The sequence below is a fragment of the Populus trichocarpa genome, chromosome 4 (assembly GCF_000002775.5).
Source record: "Populus trichocarpa isolate Nisqually-1 chromosome 4, P.trichocarpa_v4.1, whole genome shotgun sequence".
Lineage (NCBI taxonomy): Eukaryota > Viridiplantae > Streptophyta > Magnoliopsida > Malpighiales > Salicaceae > Populus > Populus trichocarpa.
In genome coordinates this window covers 17,129,267-17,149,100 of record NC_037288.2, presented here as the reverse complement: position 1 = coordinate 17,149,100, position 19,834 = coordinate 17,129,267, and the positions used below count along the sequence as shown (strand labels likewise).

Sequence of the window (19,834 nt, the reverse complement as noted above, 5' to 3'; positions counted from 1 at the left end):
TTACTTATTTTATTTGAAATAATTTATGAACTGTTAATTATTATTATTTTAATTTCTTCATCTTTCAATTTTTTATTTTTTAGATTTGATCTTTATTATTTTGATTATTATTTATTTTATTTGAGATAATTTATGAAATTATATTTTTTTTAATTTCATTCTCATTCAACTTTTTAATTTGTAAGATTTGTTCCTCATTATTTTAATAAACTTGAAAAAAATAAAACATTAATAAGTTATTTTACAGCTCATTTTCCATGATATAACCAAACATTGGAAAGTGTTTTCCAATTTATTTTCATTATTACACTATCAAACATCGAAAAATAATTCACTTTTCTAAAATTTATTTTCCCAAAGAAAACTACTCTCCAGCAAATAAACGGGGTCTAAATCAGAGTTGATAATACATAGACTTTCCTCAAGTGAGCCGATACATCAAGTCCATTTTTCTTTGTCCAAGAAAATGCCACCACAAAAGTCATTGGAAAATATATTTTTTTTTAATAATTATAAATGTCTAAGCTAACTTACGTATATCTCAACTAATTCCTCGAAACCTCGAAATTAACAATTTGATAAGGTTCTAGTGGCTCTGAAATTTATGATACTCGAACTAATAACTTCTGAAAAGCAAATCAAGGATTTAATCAGTTAACTTACACCCCTCAGAATTCATTATAAAAGATTCTTCTTGTTGCTGGGAGTGATTGGTGCTGGATTTGGAAAATGGTTTGATTATGAGAGCAATTAGCATAAAAGTAAGCTGCTCGAGGAACAAGAATGGCACCAGTCACTTCAATTTTCATGGTTTTGGAGAGGGGGGATTTACTCTTAAGAAACTCGATGCCTCTAAATTCTTCATATAATTGGAAGCTGGCATAATTTCTACACAATCTTTATCCACACCGAATTAAAGTCGAAGAATTTGATACAATGTTACACTTTTCCGTTTTCTAGATAGGGTTGTTGATGAATTCGAACAACTAGTAAGTGAATGTGACAGAGAATACATTTCAAAATAAAATTTTCATCGCATGCACTCAACAGTTGACTATAAAATTGGATCAATATAATATTTTTTATTTTTTTAAAATTTATTTTTAATATTAAAACGATTTAAAAATACAAAAATAAATTATTTTTTTAAAAAAAATAATTTATAAAAATAATAAAACTATAGTTGAACCGCAATGAAAGAACTACAAATGAAACAGATTGCTAGTGAACCGTACTCGAAGACAAAAATAGGAAACAGTGAGATACCATGGAAGCGTGCTTTTGAGAGTTTGGTATTTTCTCTTTTCATTGAAGAATTGCATTGCAAAGCAAAAGGGTGGTAAAGTACAAAAGTAAAACAGCTCAAATCACGTTGGCTCGACGCAATGGTGGATAAAGCTTGCCCTTGTGACTTGGCATAGCCTGTCGACAACAAGTTATAGGTTGTTTCCATGTTGTCATTTTACAATGGCCGGCATACTTTCTTCCTCATGCGGTCCTTTTGAAATCCAGTCCTGTGCTCGACCTGCCTCAAGACCCAATAACCCGGATTATAAATTTTTTCAGGTCATTAGATTTTAACCGAGTCATTCAAGTCAATATCATTTTAGTAAAAAATAAAAATAATAGTCAATAAGTTACAATCACAACCAGATTTTTGACTAGATTTAACTGAATCACCAGGTCACCCCAAGTTGCGACTTCCCCTATCTTTTCTTAAACCCAACCCCAAGTCCCGAGTTCACCAGCCAGGTCGAGCCGGTTTTAAAACTATACTTTTAAGAGTAAAGAGTGATAAAAAAAATCCAGTATTAATTAATTTTCAAAAATTTTTTCATTTAATGCATTATATTAATATTTTTTATTTTTAAAAAATTATTTTTTTATATTATCACATCAAAACAAAACAAAACAATATAAAAACATAAAAAACAACTAATTTTAAAAAAAATCAAATTTTTAACCAATTCAGTTACCTTCTTAACGTTGAAACCAATTATCTATGCAAAATTGATTATGAGCCAGCGGTTGCTGCCTGTCTCGTTGGGGAGAAATGAAATGTTACTGTAAACTTTCTAGTTGCATTTGTCATTCCTTCGCAGTTTCCAATTCCTCTTGCTTTCAAATTTTTATTTCAAAGATCATCTAAATGCAACAAAGGCGACGCGGCCCTTATCGACATCGACTGAATAGAAACATGCATGAAGGTTAAACCTGCAAAATCCCCTCCCTCCTCCCACCCCAACCCGCCCCGGCGCCCATCCCTTCTTCCCCCTTCAGTAAAAGAAAAATCATCTACACTGCCAGGAGGAAATAACTACCGTGGAATACCCCGAGTGGTACCACAGAAAACACCATTCAGAAATAACACAGAAATAAATTCTTTCTATGCTACTAAAATGAAACCAAAGTACATTCCATGGATTAAATCCTTAATCAGCCATTATATAGTATCAAAGTATGAATCTCCAAAATCATAAGCAGCTAGAAATGATGACCTAATGTAAGGACAAGCTAACCTCACATACTTTCATCTGAAGGAAAAAGAATGATAATAGATAGAAGGTCAGACACTCATCTTCATCTCAAAAGAATTCGTCTCCTCCAGGACCACTGCAGTAGCAGAAAGTAGATTAAATAACTATATTTAAGAGCTGTAAATAAAATCAGAGACAGGAAATTTTTTTCTAAAAAAAAAAAACAGTTCGTTACACTGGTACCATAGAAATAAGACATCAAGTTTATTAATGGTTTCTAGCAATTTAAAGCTCATCTAATGATGCACAAAAGAAAACTCCAAAAATAATGAGAATAAAAGCTAGCCAAATGCTGTGCATCAAGGAATGGTGACGAATTAGCAACTTAAAACAAGCCAGTGAACTTGAGTAGCATCACCATTCAGAAGTCTGAATCAACTAATGGCCACTTGGCCAGAGGAATGTATCTGACACTCTCATAGATGAAAAATGGGTTTCAAACAACAAAAAATGCTTCTCAGAGTGCTTCATAGAAACATATTCTCTGATCTTCGGATGCACAATAATACGCATCAAATTAAATTAACACCAATGAGCAAAGATCATCATTGCTAAATAGACAAGAAATCTCAAAGAACCTGATGTATGTGTGCGCACGCACAACCACGTGCAACACTCCAGCACAAAAAAAAAAAATTGAAAGATGGCTACAACACAACAAAAACATTTCCTGGACAGTTCAAAAAAATGAAGAAACAAATAATAAGGAACTTGAGCAAATGCAAGTAAAAAAAGTGGACAAAATAAAAAAGTAGAAAGAACAGAAATTTACTAAAAGTTAATTTACAACCCACCAAATTGGATGCCTAAAAACAACCTGAAGCTTCCTGGTATTCTGGACAACTAGTTAGTAAGTAATTAATCAATTCTTACAGCACTTTACATGCTAACCAGGCAATACACTAAAAGTTAATTCTGCAACCACCAAAAATAGTATAAATAACTCGGATGTGAGGGCAATTTCTAGTGAACACATAATGTGCAATCAGTGCCAGAAATTGTCCCTAACATTTACTTATACTTGTCAAGGAAAAAAGGTCTATTGAGCAAGCCAGCTCTGAGATTGATTGTCAGCACCATACAACTTGAAACATTTGCACATAACAAATCCACAACCCTCAAGACACAAAAGTATCAGGTCTTTAATATTCAAGAATAAAAACGCAAAAATTTCTAAATGACCAGAATGAACAAACTAGGACCCAGGAGGTTCAGGACAATAACACCACATTGGTGTGTGCAACAATTTGACAATTAAAAAAGATAACCCAAGCCAGTAAACTTCATAAACTTCGTTTTTTTCACATGAAGAATTTATCTGACATCAAAACCCAATGAAATCCTCCTCATTGAGCTTAACCATCATATTCAATTTCAAATGGAACCAAGCCCCCCACTACGAACATTCCATCATTTCACTTTGAACACCTTTTTTTATGATCAACAATGTCTAATTTTCTAATGACTCACAATTCACTGTTTCTTCCTGTAAATACCTGGGGAATAACACAATTGATACCCACAACTCCATCTTTCTCTACTCTCTACTCTCTACTTCACCCACTCATCACCATAAGCTTCTTAAACCAAACCCAAGGAAGAAAAGGAAGAAGTTTCCCTTCGTTGTTCTAAACTCACATTGGCCCTTAATTTGACATTTACGGATTCTAAGCATCCGTGCATTTCAAAACTTCAACTCAAATTATTTCCATCATCCATCACGCCACATTTGCAGCACAGAGTTACATGCTTACTCAAAAATAAAAGCACCAGTTTCACTTCCCTTAACAAGAAAACTCACAATTTCAGGCTCTAAGCATTCCATGTGATTGGTCTGCACCTTTATTTACAGAACAACAATTTCTCAAGATCACGAATAGAGAAAAACCCCTTCATAAACTGACCCATCTTTTAAAGTCAAAAGGGTTTTATTCTGAATGACAAAATAAACTCCTACCGGGAAACAGAAAATGAAACAAATAACCATCTCCCAAAACTTTCCAAGAACCCAAAAACTAAACAAAAATCGATTTCCGGCAGTCCTAAAAATCTACAAAAAAAAAAAAAACACCTCCCAGAACAGTAAAATAAGCCACGAAAAGAAGAAGAAAGTTAGAAAATTTAATTACCTTTAGAAAGAAAGAAAGAATGGATCTAGAACTCGAGCTTGAGCTCATCTTTTTCATCGGAGAGGTAATGAAGAACATAAGGAGTGACACGGAGCACAACAACCCAGGCACCAAACATGGCCACGTGTGATTTCAACTGCTTCAAAGCCTCTGCTTTGTCTGGTTTTCTCATAAACATTCCTGGAAACATTGTCTCTTTCTATTTTCCTTTTGGTTTTGCTATGGGTTTTTGTTTTCGCTTTGTCTAAAACCCTAGATGCTGCAGTTTTTATTTTCTTTGAGGGATTGGGGATTTTGGGTTTTAGGGTATTTTCACACACGTGCGGTTGACTTAACACATGTGCGGTCAATCCGTGCTTTAAAACGGGTCCAATATTCTTTTTGAAAAACATATATATATATAGATTTTTACTGTGTGTTTTTATACATAATAAAATCTAAAACATTATAATTAAAAAAATTTATTCATCCATCTAATCAAATAAATAAAAAATTATTTATTCAACAGAAAAAATTAAGAAGCCTAATCCTTACCTAGTTAAAGTTAACTTCTTAATCTTGTAACTCAATTCATGCACTCAATTGGATTAAGTAATTTCTTTATAATTTTTTTTATCTAAAATAGATGTTTATAAAATTAAAAATTAACTAAATATCAAGGCAATTGAAAAAATAAAAATTAAATCAAAATAAATTATATTATCTAATTCATAATCAAATATTAAGTAATGAAATTAAAAAAATAAATAAGAAATTTTTTATAAAAATCCAATTATAATGGATAAAAAAAATAAAGCTTAATCTCTCATGCTAGGAAGCATCAGCCTGAAGTATGCTTTATTTTTTAAATTATTTTAAAGGTAAGATAATATCACTTGTCCTTTAATTATTTGGAAAAAAAATAGTAAGCAACACGTTACCTGTCTTACCCAGATTTTGGCGACCTCTAGTCACTAAAAAATTAGGCTGGTTTGTTTCAAACCAAGAAAAACTCATTTTTAATCATATTTTAACTTGAAAAAAAAAACACTCTAAAAACCTTATAGAACATATTCATAACTTTTAATAACTAAAAATTTAGCTCTAGAATCCACAATCAACCTGAAATCAAAAACAATTTAAGGTTCAGGTCTATTATCTCAAGCAAGTTTAAGAGAAAAAAACATCTTGGACGAACTCTTACCATAAAAAAAATTCTTTAACACAAATTATTTATTTTTATAATCATAATCGATCTCAATCAAAACTTTCCATAACATCTGAAGTTTCGAATACATTTATTCTCACTTTTAATAAATAATCATGTATGTAAAAATTTGGGATTTATTTTAAGGCAACAACTACAAATTAACTTCTTTTTTTTTATAGCACCAATTAGCAATTAACTTGTTGTTCCACCGATTTAGCAGTCTTGAACGTTATTTGTTTATTAATTTTGTGAATAGCAGCCTCGAACTTTAGCTAGCTACTAGCCTGCTTGTAGTCAATGATACCGACCAGAGTCGTTGTGGGCTAAGCAATTGGCCCATGCAGTCGTTGTGGGCTAACAAAATTGAATACCGAATCGCCTTTGACTTCAAGTAAAGGGCCTAGTTTGAATAAATTTGAAAAGTAGAGGGACAAAAATGATTATAAAATACTAATTGGCCCATGCAGGTTTCGAACCTGCGACCTTCGCGTTATTAGCACGACGCTCTAACCAACTGAGCTAATAGGCCATTCGTTGATTAGTGTTACGTTTCATATTATTAATACGTAACTACAATTGTCTGAAATGACTTCATCCTTCTAAGTTCCAAGAATATATATAGGCAAACATTTTGAATTTGAGTTCTTGGCTCCGAGCCTCTATTCAATGTCTTGCACTGAACTTTTTATTCTTTATTTACAGTGACTCTGCACTCAAGGACGACGGCAAGTCAATGATTCCAAGGTACTATTTCATTGATCATTAATTAACTTGGTCACTGTAATATATTATAGATATATAGATACATGGATGAATTTCTCATAGAAGAGGTTTATGATTCTGCCATGAGGATAGGTTCCGCAATGAGGAGACGCGGTGTCAATCCTGTAAGTCCAAAATTTGACTATTTGCCTTATAATTTAGTGATAGCAACTGTTTTGTTTTTTTGTTTTCTTTCCAACGAAAGTCATTCTAATGATTAATGTAAATAATCAACTTGGAAATGATGGATTTTCATTTCTAGGGAGACCGTTGCGGTATATATGGTTCCAACTGCCCAGAATGGATTACTGCTATGGAGGTGAATTCTACGAGCCATACCATATTCAATTCAAAAATTTCCAACTTTTTCTTCGAGCTTCAACTTAGCAGACGATTAACAGTGCTGGTCTTCTTTTCACCTTTTCACAAGTATATTTGATCATAACTTGTGCTGCTGGTCAAGTTTCATATATTTGTGTGTGGTTTTCCCCAGACTTGCAACAACCAGGCTATGAAATATGTACCACTCTACGACACTCTTGGTATTGCTTCCCTTTCATTCTTCAATAAATCCCAGTTCAATTCTAGAATGACCTGTTGAATTCTCACTTAATAACTTTTTTTGCCAAATAAAGGGCCTAATGCTGTGGAGTTCATTATCAACCGTGCTGAAGTTTCGTTAGCCTTTGTCCAAGAGAGCAAGCTCTCTTCAGTAAGTTCTCATTCTATCCGAACTGAGAATTAATGCTCTTATATCTCACAGCGGAATCTTGATCGTCTTCAGAATTTTAATAAATGACATATAATGTGTTGTTTGTTTCACACAGTGGCTGCTCTTTTTGCAGATTTTATCTTGCCTTCCAAGATGCTCTTCACATTTAACAAGTAGGTCCCAAAGACTATTAAAAGCTCCTCTTTTTGAAAAGTTTTGAGAGGATACTCCAGAGTGACAATTGTCAGCTATTGTCAGCTTTGGAAACATTTCTGACATGTAAAAGAAGGAAGCTGAAGAACTGGGAGTATCTTGCTTTTAATGGGAAGAATTTCCCCAGTTGTTATGATGTTTACATAGGCTTCTCCTCTTTCATAATTGATCATTTTACTCTTTACGTTAATTTTATTTTTTTTATTTATTTACGTTAAATTAATCCTTCATGTTTTAGCAGTCATTCAAGTTGGGTTTTTAAGAGTTTTGCACTACTGCCCAAATTTTCACAGGGGAGTTTGGATTGTGAATTACCTCCAAAAAAGAAGATTGATGTCTGTACAATAGTGTACAGTAGTGGAACAACAGGAGAGCCAAAAGGTGTTATCGTAGCCAATGGGGCTAGCTCTCATGGCAGAAGTATTGTCCGTGGACCAGATACTTTTTTCTGACAGACAGAGTTGATGAAGATACTGAAACGGAAACATTGGTTACGCACGTATATGATTATAGACGATGGAGGATAGCTCAAATCATTGAGAAATTGGGCTTTAGTTTATGTTTTTGGGTTTAATTTATATGAACTTTTAGTTAAGATTTATTAATTTGATTTTATTTGTTGAGTTTGATTTAATTATTGTTGGGTATTTTATTTAGTGGGTCATAAGCCCAAACGCTTGTTCTAGTTAGAGTTTTAGTATTTATATCCCACTTTTCTAAATGTTAGACACTTTTGATGATTAATGAAAATTTACAGATTTTGCATATCTCTAATCCCCTTTCTTCTCTTTCTTTGTTTTTTCTTCTTCAGCTTCTTTCTTTTCTAAGCTTCTTTCTGTTCTTGTTTTAATTTTATTATTTATTGTCCCGCATCAAATTTGGTATCAGAGCCAGAGTTTTAATTGTTCTTACAATTAAACGATCCACAATGTTTATGTTAAACCCTAGATCCGGTTTGATCTAAAAAAAAATTGTCATTGTTCAAAAAAAAAACACCTACTGTTCTGATTACGGGAAAAAAAAAACAACCACCGTGCATTGTTCATTGTTCACTATCCATCCTCAAAATGCAGCAATATGGAAAACGCCGATCAGTCTGCCTTCAACGCCGATCACAGCCAATACCACCACATCAATCCATAGGTACACGCCGTCAACAACCCGCAGCCACAACAGGTCGCCCACACCAGCAGCAGTAGATCTTCGTCGGTGGCGGCGCACCGACCAGTTTCATCCTCTCCCAACCATCGGCAGATCGAACATCCAGCCACCACCACCACTCCGCACCACAAGAAGCCCACAGAGCCACACCGAGTTGCTGTCTCCACAGTCCCGCAGTGCCGCCACAGCAGAGTTGTCTTCAGCAACCCAAAACAGCTTTACAAAACATCTGTTGCAACCACCACTAAATCGCACCCTCCAGCAGCAGCACCAGCCGCAGCCACCACAACTCATCTTTCAGCCTTGGCAATGCCTAAACAGCAGTATCAACAGATCAGCAATCACGCCTCGTCGCCAACAACAGCAAGAAGGAAACTCAGCGAAGAGGATTGCAGCACAGAAGACGTTTGAGGCAAGATTAATTAACGCTGTCATGTCAACCGACACGTCAACTATCTGTGTCCATGTCATCCACCACGTCAACAGTCTAAGGCCACATCAGTTCAGTCAGCTAAGCCACTGGACGCCACGTCAGCAGGCATCACCATGTCATCGCCTATTGCCACATCAACTGACACGTAATCTGAAGACACGTTAATTTTTGTTCATCAACCTCTTTCATCAGTGGTAGCTAATATCTTATTCTATTTGATAATTATGAGTTCTTGCTTGTGACATCGTGTTTGATTAATCATTTACACTTAAGAATCTAGTATTACATGCTTACAATTTTATTAGTGTAATTTGTTTTTGATTAATCTCCACATTTAAGAAAAACAAATTAAAAAAAATTAAAAAAAATTAAAAAAAATAGCTTTATTTTTGTATTGTGATTTTACATGCAAGAACCATTTGTGATCTCAATTCCATTTATAAGTTAGTATTGCATGCATTTGTGTCATGATCATCTAGTGTCCAAGCTTAAGTTTACACTTACTATAGACTCAACATTTAGTGATACTCTCAATGACCATTTAAAGGGAACTGCAAACTTAGGTGACTAACATGTTTAGAAGAATTGAGCCCCAAGAGAGTTTTCGAATAAGGCACTCAAAGACCAATAAATATCACAAGAATAATCATTATGGACAAGTTCACCCTAAGCGCTACCAATATAACTATCATTTAGGTTATTCTAAACACGATGACTTTGATAAGCGAGTCTTGAGTCCTAACAAAATAGAAGCCCCCACTTTTGACGGTCGTCATGACCTTTGGATATTTGATATGTGGATTCGTGATATGGATAGATTCTTTGAGTGGCATAACTTGTCTGATAATAGGAAAGTTAGATTTGCTAAGATGAAACTCATTGATGAAGCCAAAATTTATTGAAGAGATGTTGAGGATTGTTTAGAGATGAGAGGTAAACCTCCTATAACTGATTGGATCAAAATGAAACAAAAACTTCAGGAGAAGTACCTACCCCAATCTTATAGGAATAAACTCTTAGACCAATGGAACAATCTAAGACAAGGGAATAAGTCTATCAATGAGTATATAACGCAGTTTCACGATTACATGATTAGATGTGTCATAAGAGAGAATGAATCCATGACTTTGCGTAGATTTTGTAAAGGCTTAAATGATGATCTTAGAAAAGAAGTTGTATTTCAAGGTGTATCTACCCTTAACCAAGCTTATACCTTAGTTCAAAATTACAAATTGGTCATGAAGAATCAGTGGATGAATCGTCAGGGCTCTTATAGTATCCCTACTAGGTTCCAATTCAGAAGTAGTGATTCTTTGTTAGGTGCTCCACCCCACAGACCTAATCTTAGTAGCGCCCAACTTTGTAAAAAAGATAAAGGCAAACGAGTTGTCAATGAAGTGTCTAAGGTGAGTTCAAAGGATAAGTGTACTAATTGTTTAGGTTTTGGTCATATTTCTTTAGATTGCACCTCTAAACCCTTAGTCATCCAAAAACATAAGAATATAGATAAAGAGGAATATTGTAGTGTTGAAGTGTATGAGCCTAATCTTGAGGATTTTAGTGACCTAGATGACGAGGATGTGCAAGAAGAAGGACCTAACACAATGAGTCCACATGAGCTTGAGAATGAGGTTAAGAAAGAGTCTGATGTGTCTGCTTTAATGGTAGAGGAAGTTTTAGGGAACTCTTCAGTGGAATCGCCTATAAAGATAAGTATGGTCTTAGAAGAGTCTCATGTTATTAGTCCTCCTAAATTACCTTATTCCTCACCCCACAGCCTTAGTGTCTAGCAAATCATAAATTTAGAGCAACATGTTGAACTTCTTGACCCTTTACCTCATACACGTGATGAGGAAGATGAAGATAATCCTAGTTTACTTGATTGTGTTCATACCATATCTACACAGGTTTCAAACAATTTTTGTCTCATTCCACACCCTCAATCATTTAGTGTTCATAGTTACAAACCTGATAAGCCTATAGAACACCTTCCTATATCTCATCACGATAGGATGTCTAAGTCAGCTGAGTCATTACCATGTAGGGTTTATAATTTGCATATTGAGATCATGAAACAAATTCAAGCTAGAAATGAACAATACAAATTTCGAGCTGATTTACTTAAGTATCATGATGCACTTAATGTTAGAGATTATTTCATGATACAGATTAGACCTGAATGGTGTCCTTTAGAAACCGATCATAAATTGCAAGTAAGTAGTGCTAGACCATTCAAAGTGTTGCAAATGATTAAATCAAATAGTTATGTCATTAAATTGCCATTAAACTTTGATATTAGCTCTACTTTTAACATGAAGGACCTCATTATTTATAAAATACAACCTATCATTGATGCTCCTTTTAATACCCCTACCTCATTATCCATATCTTTGGCACAAAAGGAACATATTAATGCTACTTTGAATGCACAAGTTGTTTTTACCATGGATGATGAACTTCAACAAATCCCAGTATATGGGCTCAACGACCAGATTCAGACTATACTTGGATTATCAGAGAGACATCATAACAGCTTGATCCTTATCTTTAAGAGTATTATCGGAACTGCCTTGACCTATACTCGACGGGGTCGAGTTCTTCCAACCCCGGGAGAATTGATGGGGACACCAAACCAGAAACATTGGTTACGCAGGCGTATGATTATAGACGATGGAGGATAGCCCAAACCATTGAGAAATTGGGCTTTAACTTATGTTTTTGGGTTTAATTTATATGAACTTTTAGTTAAGATTTATTAATTTGGTTTTATTTGTTGAGTTTGATTTAATTATTGTTGGGTATTTTATTTAGTGGGCCATAAACCCAAACGCTTGTTCTAGTTAGAGTTTTAGTATTTATATCCCACTTTTCTAAATGTTAGACACTTTTGATGATTAATGAAAATTTTCAGATTTTGCATATCTCCAATCCCCTTTCTTCTCTTTCTTTGCTTTCTCTTCTTTAGCTTCTTTATTTTCTAAAGCTTCTTTCTGTTCTTGTTTTAATTTTATTATTTATTGTCCCGCATCAAGAGTGGTGAACAACTAAACACAAATTATGTTTTCAAATCATTTCTGATTTCCCCTCTCAAGTTACGAATTTGATATTTCTCCAATTCTCTCCTAGGAAACAAACTAGTATCCAAATTCAGGCTAAATGCCTTGATTTTGTGTGTTTATAGTTTAGAAATGATCTAAGTTTTAGGTTTCTGTGTTATAGGCAGCATAAGAAGATCCATACTTCTCTTTCCTACCCCTGGCCAATGTATATGGTCAAATAATTGAGACTTGTTGCATTTATAAAGGTGCTTCCTTAGGATTTTGGCAAGGGGTAAGATCAAGAATGAAATTTTGCAATGATTACTTGTCTTCTGTTGTTATTTATATTTCCATTTGCTCTATAACCTAATCACCTTTGAATTGTATTTACTGAGGTTGTCCCTGCATTCTGCTTACAGAATGTTAGATATTTGATGCAGGACGTTCAAGAATTGAAGCAAAGCATATTTTGTGGGGTTCCTAGAGTTTACAACCGTATATATACTGGTATCCTTATTATAATTGGATATTCTATAATGGATATATTAAAGGTGTTGAAAATAAACTATATTTCGGTTCTGAAAATGAAAAAATTGATCTACCTGTTGAGATTCATTTGACTGGCTGGAATAAGTTGAATTGGTCAACCGGTTCAGAAACGATCGACTAGTTTAGTCGGTAGAATACAATTCATGTTCAGATTAAGATTTCCTTGAAGCACAAAAAAGAGAGAATAACTAAGAGAGTATAGAGAGAAACAATTAATGTAAGTATATATATCTTCCTCTCAATCTTCTTTTTGTTCTTGAGTTTTTGACTTTGCATTACTATTTTTTATCTTCTACCACACTTATCCTTCTTCCAACGAGTGGCATCAAAGTTTAGATTTGATTATTTGACATGGTCAATCGAAATCTTCTACTTCAATGTCTTAGGTTGATAAAGAACAACTATGAAACTTTGTGTATTCGAGCCTGGCTAGGTTTCCAATATGTATGGGAGAGAATTAAAAAAGGCATTGAAGAGCCAATAGATGAAGCTACGTTAACTTCAACCCAAAGGTAGGTCGTGCAAAAGGCATGAAGTAAATATCAACAAGCACTAACAATCATCCACCAATGTGAGAAAGATAGTAGCCAATGCAACCACCACCAAGCAATCATGAGAAGTTTTGCAAGAATCAAATCAAGAGCTGACAATGTGAGAAAAATATGTCTACAAAAGCTACGTAGTGACTTTGAAAAGTTATATATACTTGAATCGGAGAATATTTCAAAATACCTTATAAGAGTATTAGCCATATACAATTAAATAAAAAAATATAAGGAGAACAAGTTCTATTATGTGGTGGTCGCGATAGAGGAGTGGCAAAATATGGATGTTCTTTCAATCCAAGATCTCATGGGAAAATTACAAGCTCATGAGGAAAGAATCAATAAAATTCAAGAAGATAATGGGTGCACAAAATTTGTTTTCATAGCAAGATAGGTCTGGATATTTCCAAGGGGATAGAGAACGTAGATAAAGAAGAGAAAAGGAAAAGAAGGAAGAGGTCAAGACAGCCTTAACAGGTCAACTGGTCGACCACATGAAACAAACCAATCAATCGGTTACATTGATAGTAGTAATCTGAAATCCAGAGCAAACCAATCAACCAGTTACAAGTTTAACAAATTAAAGTTAAATGCTATAATTATCAAAAGAGTTTTTATATGTTTGTATCCAAAATCCAAAAACCTTTGACAAAACTAAAAATCACAATTATACACATTAAAACATAAACCTTACCTCAATCACTTAGTTTCTCAATTTTTTTCCTCCTAGTTTTCTCCCCTCAATTTTAGATTTCTCTTCTTTTCTTTTTTTTGGTGTTTGTATCCTCTTATTTATACTTGGTCCTTGTTCATTTATATTTATGGTCTAATCCTCCAACCTTTTCCTATTAATTATTTCTCTTATTTTTTTCCAAACAACACATTTTTTTCATTTTTATTCTCTTAGGGTCGTTTAATTTTTCGTGGGACAATGTGGTGAATATCTTTACCACAGAATCTTGGTCAAGCATTCATTAGTCCATCGGTGACTCTTAATGGATGTAAGAATAGTTAAGAATCAGAAAACACAAACTGATCTAAAAAAGATTGAATTCAGCTCATCACGCAGGTGTCTGAACTTGAAGACTGCATTGCAGATTCTACCTCTGTAGCTTCCTGAATCCTGAGCCCCTCTCTGGAGATGAAAACACTTACAACATCAGTAACCTTTGATTTTGTTGTTATCCATTCAACCTCTGATCAACACAGTGAACCATTCATAGGAAAGGTCTTGGTACCCCAATCCTCTAATGAAGGTTGGGAAGCTGGGGTTGAACATGTTTTAGTTCCTCATAAAACCATCTCCGGAGGCTATTTAGAAGAACATGATCATCATAACATGGCCCATATTACATTAACAACAGCTCCGAATGTGGGGGACACAACATATAATTTGTTTTATTACAGGTTAGAACAACACAAGGATCCTTCAAAGTTTGTCCATCAAACAGAGTGTTTGTCCATCAAACAGAGTGATTTTCTACATAAATGTCCATACATAACTGAATGATAGACTCGATAACACATCAACCACAGCGAATTTTAACGTCTCAACAAACTGATAGTACAACAAAACAATCATAAACCAAGAAAGCTGCTGACATGGATACAATGAGCACCTGCTGAGGTACTGTGCTTAAAGGATATAAAGCACAATTGCCCAGGCAGGATAAACAAACAGAAGTATTATGCCAACAATGTTGGATATGCCATTAGCTTTTGTGAAGGAGTTTCTAAACCCGCCACATGCCCGGATGTGTTCTTGGAGCAAATAACATGCAATGACTAAACATATGACCACACCAATCCAATCATTCCTTATCGTGCTCGCAAACAAACTGGGAGCCACCACTATTAGAAGAATCAAAGCACTAGGCAATTCAAGCCAATCTGCAATAAGAGACATAATTAGTTGTCTTGCATAGATTGCCAAGAAAGTTGATATTCCTTTTGTCTAAACTCATATAAAATGGCAACGGTAAATCGTAATGGCCAGGAAAATTAATGAAGAAAGCAGCTTCATACCTGGGAAATGTTTTGGGAAGAAAAGACGCAATATAAGAGCAACGAAAGCGATCCATCTTCCAATCTGTCCCCTGCACAAAGAAACAAATCAATAATGACAAAAATGGGGTGGGGAAGCCATAAAATGCTGGTCAAAGAGTGTAAACTGACCTGAACACGTTGAACAATATTGAAGGAAGAGTAAAGAAAATGTAGGGGATTAATAGTCCAGTAAGAATGTTCGTTTTCCAGTTCGTTCGATCCAAGATCAATAGATAACTGCAGCGAGCACAATTCAAGTTATATTAATCCAGTAGCAAAGTAAAAGAGACGAAGTGGGCTAGAAAAACGAAGTATAAGATGGTTAACTAGTAGCAAGATTGAAGAAAAACTAATCATCTACATAGCAGTCATTGCTGAACTGACCATGTTCTTCAAAGATTTTGGCAGAGCAACTGCTACAAACCCATGTAGTTATCGCACAATAACTTAATCTTTGCAGTTTCCAATTATCAAGAATTGTTTTTAGACACAAGCAAATTGATACCATACCACCTATACATGATGAGTTAAGAAACAGCACCTACTTCATTGTAAGGCTTAAGATAAGCTAATTCACACAGATATCAAAAATAATTCTCGAGCCTAAGCAATCAAATTCAAGCTAACATGTTCACCATTAAATTTGAAACAACAAAAGTCTTAATTTGCCACTAAATCAGTAAGATCTATGCAACAACAGCAATGTTAAATAAAGAAGAGAAAGAAGGATCAAACTTCAAAGTAAGTATGCTTACATTGCAGCAAAAGAAGCGATCCATTGAAGAAAAGTGGTACCAAATCCTAATCCGCCAAGCTTGATAGCATGATTAGCTAGCTTCTTAGCAGCATTAGCAAAGTCTTGAAAATCAGAAGTAATCAATCCACTTGCCATTTCTTGATCCGTCCTCATCGCCAAGTAACCTTTCTTCTTTTCCATCCGTTGCTCTCTCTCTTGTCCCTTCTCCTCTTCTTATATTTGTTGGCTATCAATTTCTTGATGTGAAGTGTGAACCCACTCGTACAGACTTATAGACAAACAAGCGAGGCTTTGCCATGCAAGAACTGGCAAAAGACGTTTGTGGTCAGAAAATGCTGCCTTTTTTATGCAAGTGGATATCCAGATATTTTTAGGGTCTTTAACCACACAACAGCTGGTCTGATGCCAGTTGTTCTTCAACTGATGGTCTGGTGCATGGTTTGATTAAACACTGATATAAAACGTTAATTTTGGATGAATGTAAATAAATGATATTTTATATAAAACAAATTATTTTATCTTATCTACAAGGTAACTAGAAAACAAAACATAAAGTGAGCTGATGCTAAGATGTAAAATGGATAGAGAAATTATTTTATCTTATCTACATTAAGTCTAAATCATGTTTTCAAAACTCATCAGAATTAAGGTGTTAAAATGTACTTGGCCAACTAAAAATATTTTTTAAAATAATATTAATAAATCTTGTGTCAAAGAACATCTCAACCTAGCTTATGCTATTAGGTAAGGTCCTAATATATGATTTATATTATTCTCTAACACACCTCCTCAAATGAAAACCCTTTAGGCTTGAAACTTGCACAAACTCACATCACTCAAATAGGGATGGTGAGATTCAAACTTGTGACTATTGGTCATCAATGCTCTGATACCATGTCAAAGAACCAACTCAACCCAATAACTTTTAGATGAGATTTTAATATATGATTTATATAATTCTCTAATATCTTATTCCACCAATATGAATTATAATAAAAGGATGATCAAGAGTTTGAGAATTTTCACAAACTATGTATCAAATAATTATTTATAAACCAATTAATTTTATTTATCTTTACTGAAGAAGTAAGATTTCTTTTAAGCTTGCTAGTTGGAAGAGAAAGAAACTTAATTTGGAATTCTTTCGAAGTGTGTGAGAGAGAAAGAACATAATTTAGGGTTTTTCGAGAAAAAAAATAGAAGAAAAGCAAAATTATCCTTCAACAATAATTTCATTATACAAAAGAACAAGCTGTGTGTCATATTTTATATACTCAAAGAGTGGACAAATAACGAACCCTATTCTTGTGGCATATCCCCTCTGAGGCTCCACATCTTGCTTTATCTGATTATTTTTTTCATGGTATAAATTAAAAAAAAAAAAAAAAAGATGACAAAACAAAAGGGTATTGTGGTAACTGGCAACCAATCACTACAGCGGTTTGGTATTTCTTTTTACGTCGGCTGGCATGTCGACTGCTGTCATCACTTTTCATTGACAGCATGCTGGCAACCAATCACTACAGCGGTTTGGTATTTCTTTTCATGTCGGCTGGCATGTAGATGATTTTTAAAAAGTTTTTTTATTTTAAAATAATATTTTTTTTATTTTTTAAAATTTATTTTTACCTTTATTATATATCCAAAACAATTTAAAAATACTAAAAAAATTATTTTAAAAGAAAAAAATAAAAAAAATTAAATTTTTTCAAAAATATTTTTAAAACCAAAAACAAAACATGATTTAAATTAATTAAACAAGTTAAAACTTTTAAAATTGATTCAAATTAATTAACTTGTATCTATTTACACAATTTATTTTTTTCTCACAAACCTGCTAAAAATGGTGTTTAGAATTGCTTTTTACAAAATTGATTTTTTTTATTTTAAATTATTTTTAAAATTTTAAAATTATTTTGATATATTAGGATTAAAAATAAATTTTAAAAAATTCAAAAATATATTATTTTTAATAAATTAAAAAAAAAAAAGATATTCCGTGGCTGTCATGAACAACCCCAGAAAGTCCATACCTCAGACGTGCTCTGCCAATCCTATCCGATTATGCTGGACATAAGAGTCTTTTCGTAGGTTGTTTAAAGCACTTGTCACCTCAAGAGACAGAGAGAAATGATGCAAATATCTTCTCGATGACATCTACTTTATTTTAATCAAAGCTATATGTCGTCTTGCCACGTCTAACACTATTCCAAATCAAATCAATATCAAGAAAATCACCATAATTATTATTTACCACTGCCGACGCCTCTCGTTTATATTTTCCAAATTCTGTTCTTTTTTCAAAAATATTTGTTAATGCTTGTTTTTTGAAAAAAATTATTTAAAATTAGTATTTTTTTAGGGTTTTTAAGATTATTTTATTAAATTTATATTAAAAATAATATTTTTTTATATTATTTTAATAAATTTTTAAATAAAAACACATTAAAAAACAATACAAAAACTGAACACCGACAGCATTTAGCATTTATCTTCAGCAGCTGTACACTTTAAAAAATTAATTGTGGATTGTCTGACTGAGAGTGACATGTTCCTTTTCAATATTAACGTGAAAGGCTTTGCAGGGAGCTTTTGTAATGAAGAATCCCCTTTTGCCTTTATTTCTTGGCTTAACTATAAAATTATATTCGGTAATTTTTGTAATTATAGTTTAAAAAAAATATTTTATAAAAAATATTTTTAGTTGAGATTAGTTTGATATTTATATATGTTTGGTTAAAAATATGATTGAATAAAAAGTAATTTAATGTGTTTGATTAAAAATACTTTTCAAATTGAGGTTATAAAATAATTAAAAAAAGATATGTACTAATATTGATGGTTTTTAATTTAAACATTGTAGATTTAACTACTGCTATTACATCATGAAATAAATAATATTGTATATAAAATATTTTTTATTATTCCATTAAACTATCTACAATTCTATAACGTATGAAATTCATTCGACAAGGACTACAATTTCCATGGTTTATTGAGTGTGCAACAATATCAAGTAAAATATTATCAGGAACAAAATTGAAATTGCGATCAAATTCTATAAATGTTATGACATTATGCGATATCCTTTTAATTTATATAGTATTATTGAATAATATTGAATACTAGTTTTTTTAAATAAAATACAATTAAAAATAAAAAAAATTATTTAACTAGGTCAGACGTGATTTAAGAGCACCGGACCCAATCTGGTCGAAACAATGCTCCACCGTTCTCTTTTGTAAAGAAACTTGAACGAGTTATCTGCCATGATTAATTCACCTACAACTCTCGATCATGTATAGGCATCCACCTCTTCCAGCTGTTGCAGATGATTAAAGTTTGAGAGAGGAAAGGCACCATTCCTTGTGAAGCAGATCGTGGAGCTGGATCGCTCCGCCCCTAGTCATCTTTACTATCTTGATCTTCAAACAAGTCTTCGGCTGGGTCACACACAATCATGTCAGGGAAAAGCTCCAGGAAGTCATCCTTTACATGCTCTCGTTGATGTTTGGGGAAGACAAGCTATAGCGTATAGAATTTGCAATTTCAGAGACAAAAGATGAATAGTTGAGCTGACTTTTTCACTTAGCACAGTGGATCTTGAAAAATGAGGTTAGTTGCTGTTGGAAAGCATAATTTTCCAACTTTTTATCAGCCACAGGTGCAACCATAATTATTGTGGGTCCCACCAAAATAAAATCTTTTTTTTAATAACCAAATACATAGAAATTATAATTTATTTTAACCTCCGGTAAAGCCG

General features: G+C 33.3%; 2 protein-coding genes and 1 non-coding gene across 3 annotated transcripts; all 3 read right to left on the bottom strand.

Moving 5' to 3' along the window:
- Positions 1–2,365: 2,365 nt before the first annotated feature.
- On the bottom strand, positions 2,366–4,950 carry LOC7461187 (mitochondrial import receptor subunit TOM6 homolog). The gene is made up of 2 exons (XM_002305371.4): positions 4,667–4,950; positions 2,366–2,613 (listed from the first exon to the last, which is right to left on the bottom strand). Exon 1 carries the CDS (start codon positions 4,854–4,856, stop codon positions 4,692–4,694), a length of 165 nt encoding a protein of 54 aa, XP_002305407.1. The 5' UTR covers positions 4,857–4,950; the 3' UTR covers positions 2,366–2,613; positions 4,667–4,691.
- Positions 4,951–6,310: 1,360 nt separating this feature from the next.
- Positions 6,311–6,384, bottom strand: TRNAI-AAU (transfer RNA isoleucine (anticodon AAU)). The gene has a single exon. It is a non-coding gene; the product is annotated as a tRNA-Ile (tRNA).
- Positions 6,385–14,641: 8,257 nt separating this feature from the next.
- On the bottom strand, positions 14,642–16,374 carry LOC7480606 (cold-regulated 413 plasma membrane protein 1). The gene is made up of 4 exons (XM_002305370.4): positions 16,070–16,374; positions 15,444–15,551; positions 15,294–15,364; positions 14,642–15,158 (listed from the first exon to the last, which is right to left on the bottom strand). The coding sequence occupies exons 1-4, from the start codon at positions 16,249–16,251 to the stop codon at positions 14,905–14,907; spliced, it is 615 nt and encodes a 204-aa protein (XP_002305406.4). The 5' UTR covers positions 16,252–16,374; the 3' UTR covers positions 14,642–14,904.
- Positions 16,375–19,834: the final 3,460 nt, after the last annotated feature.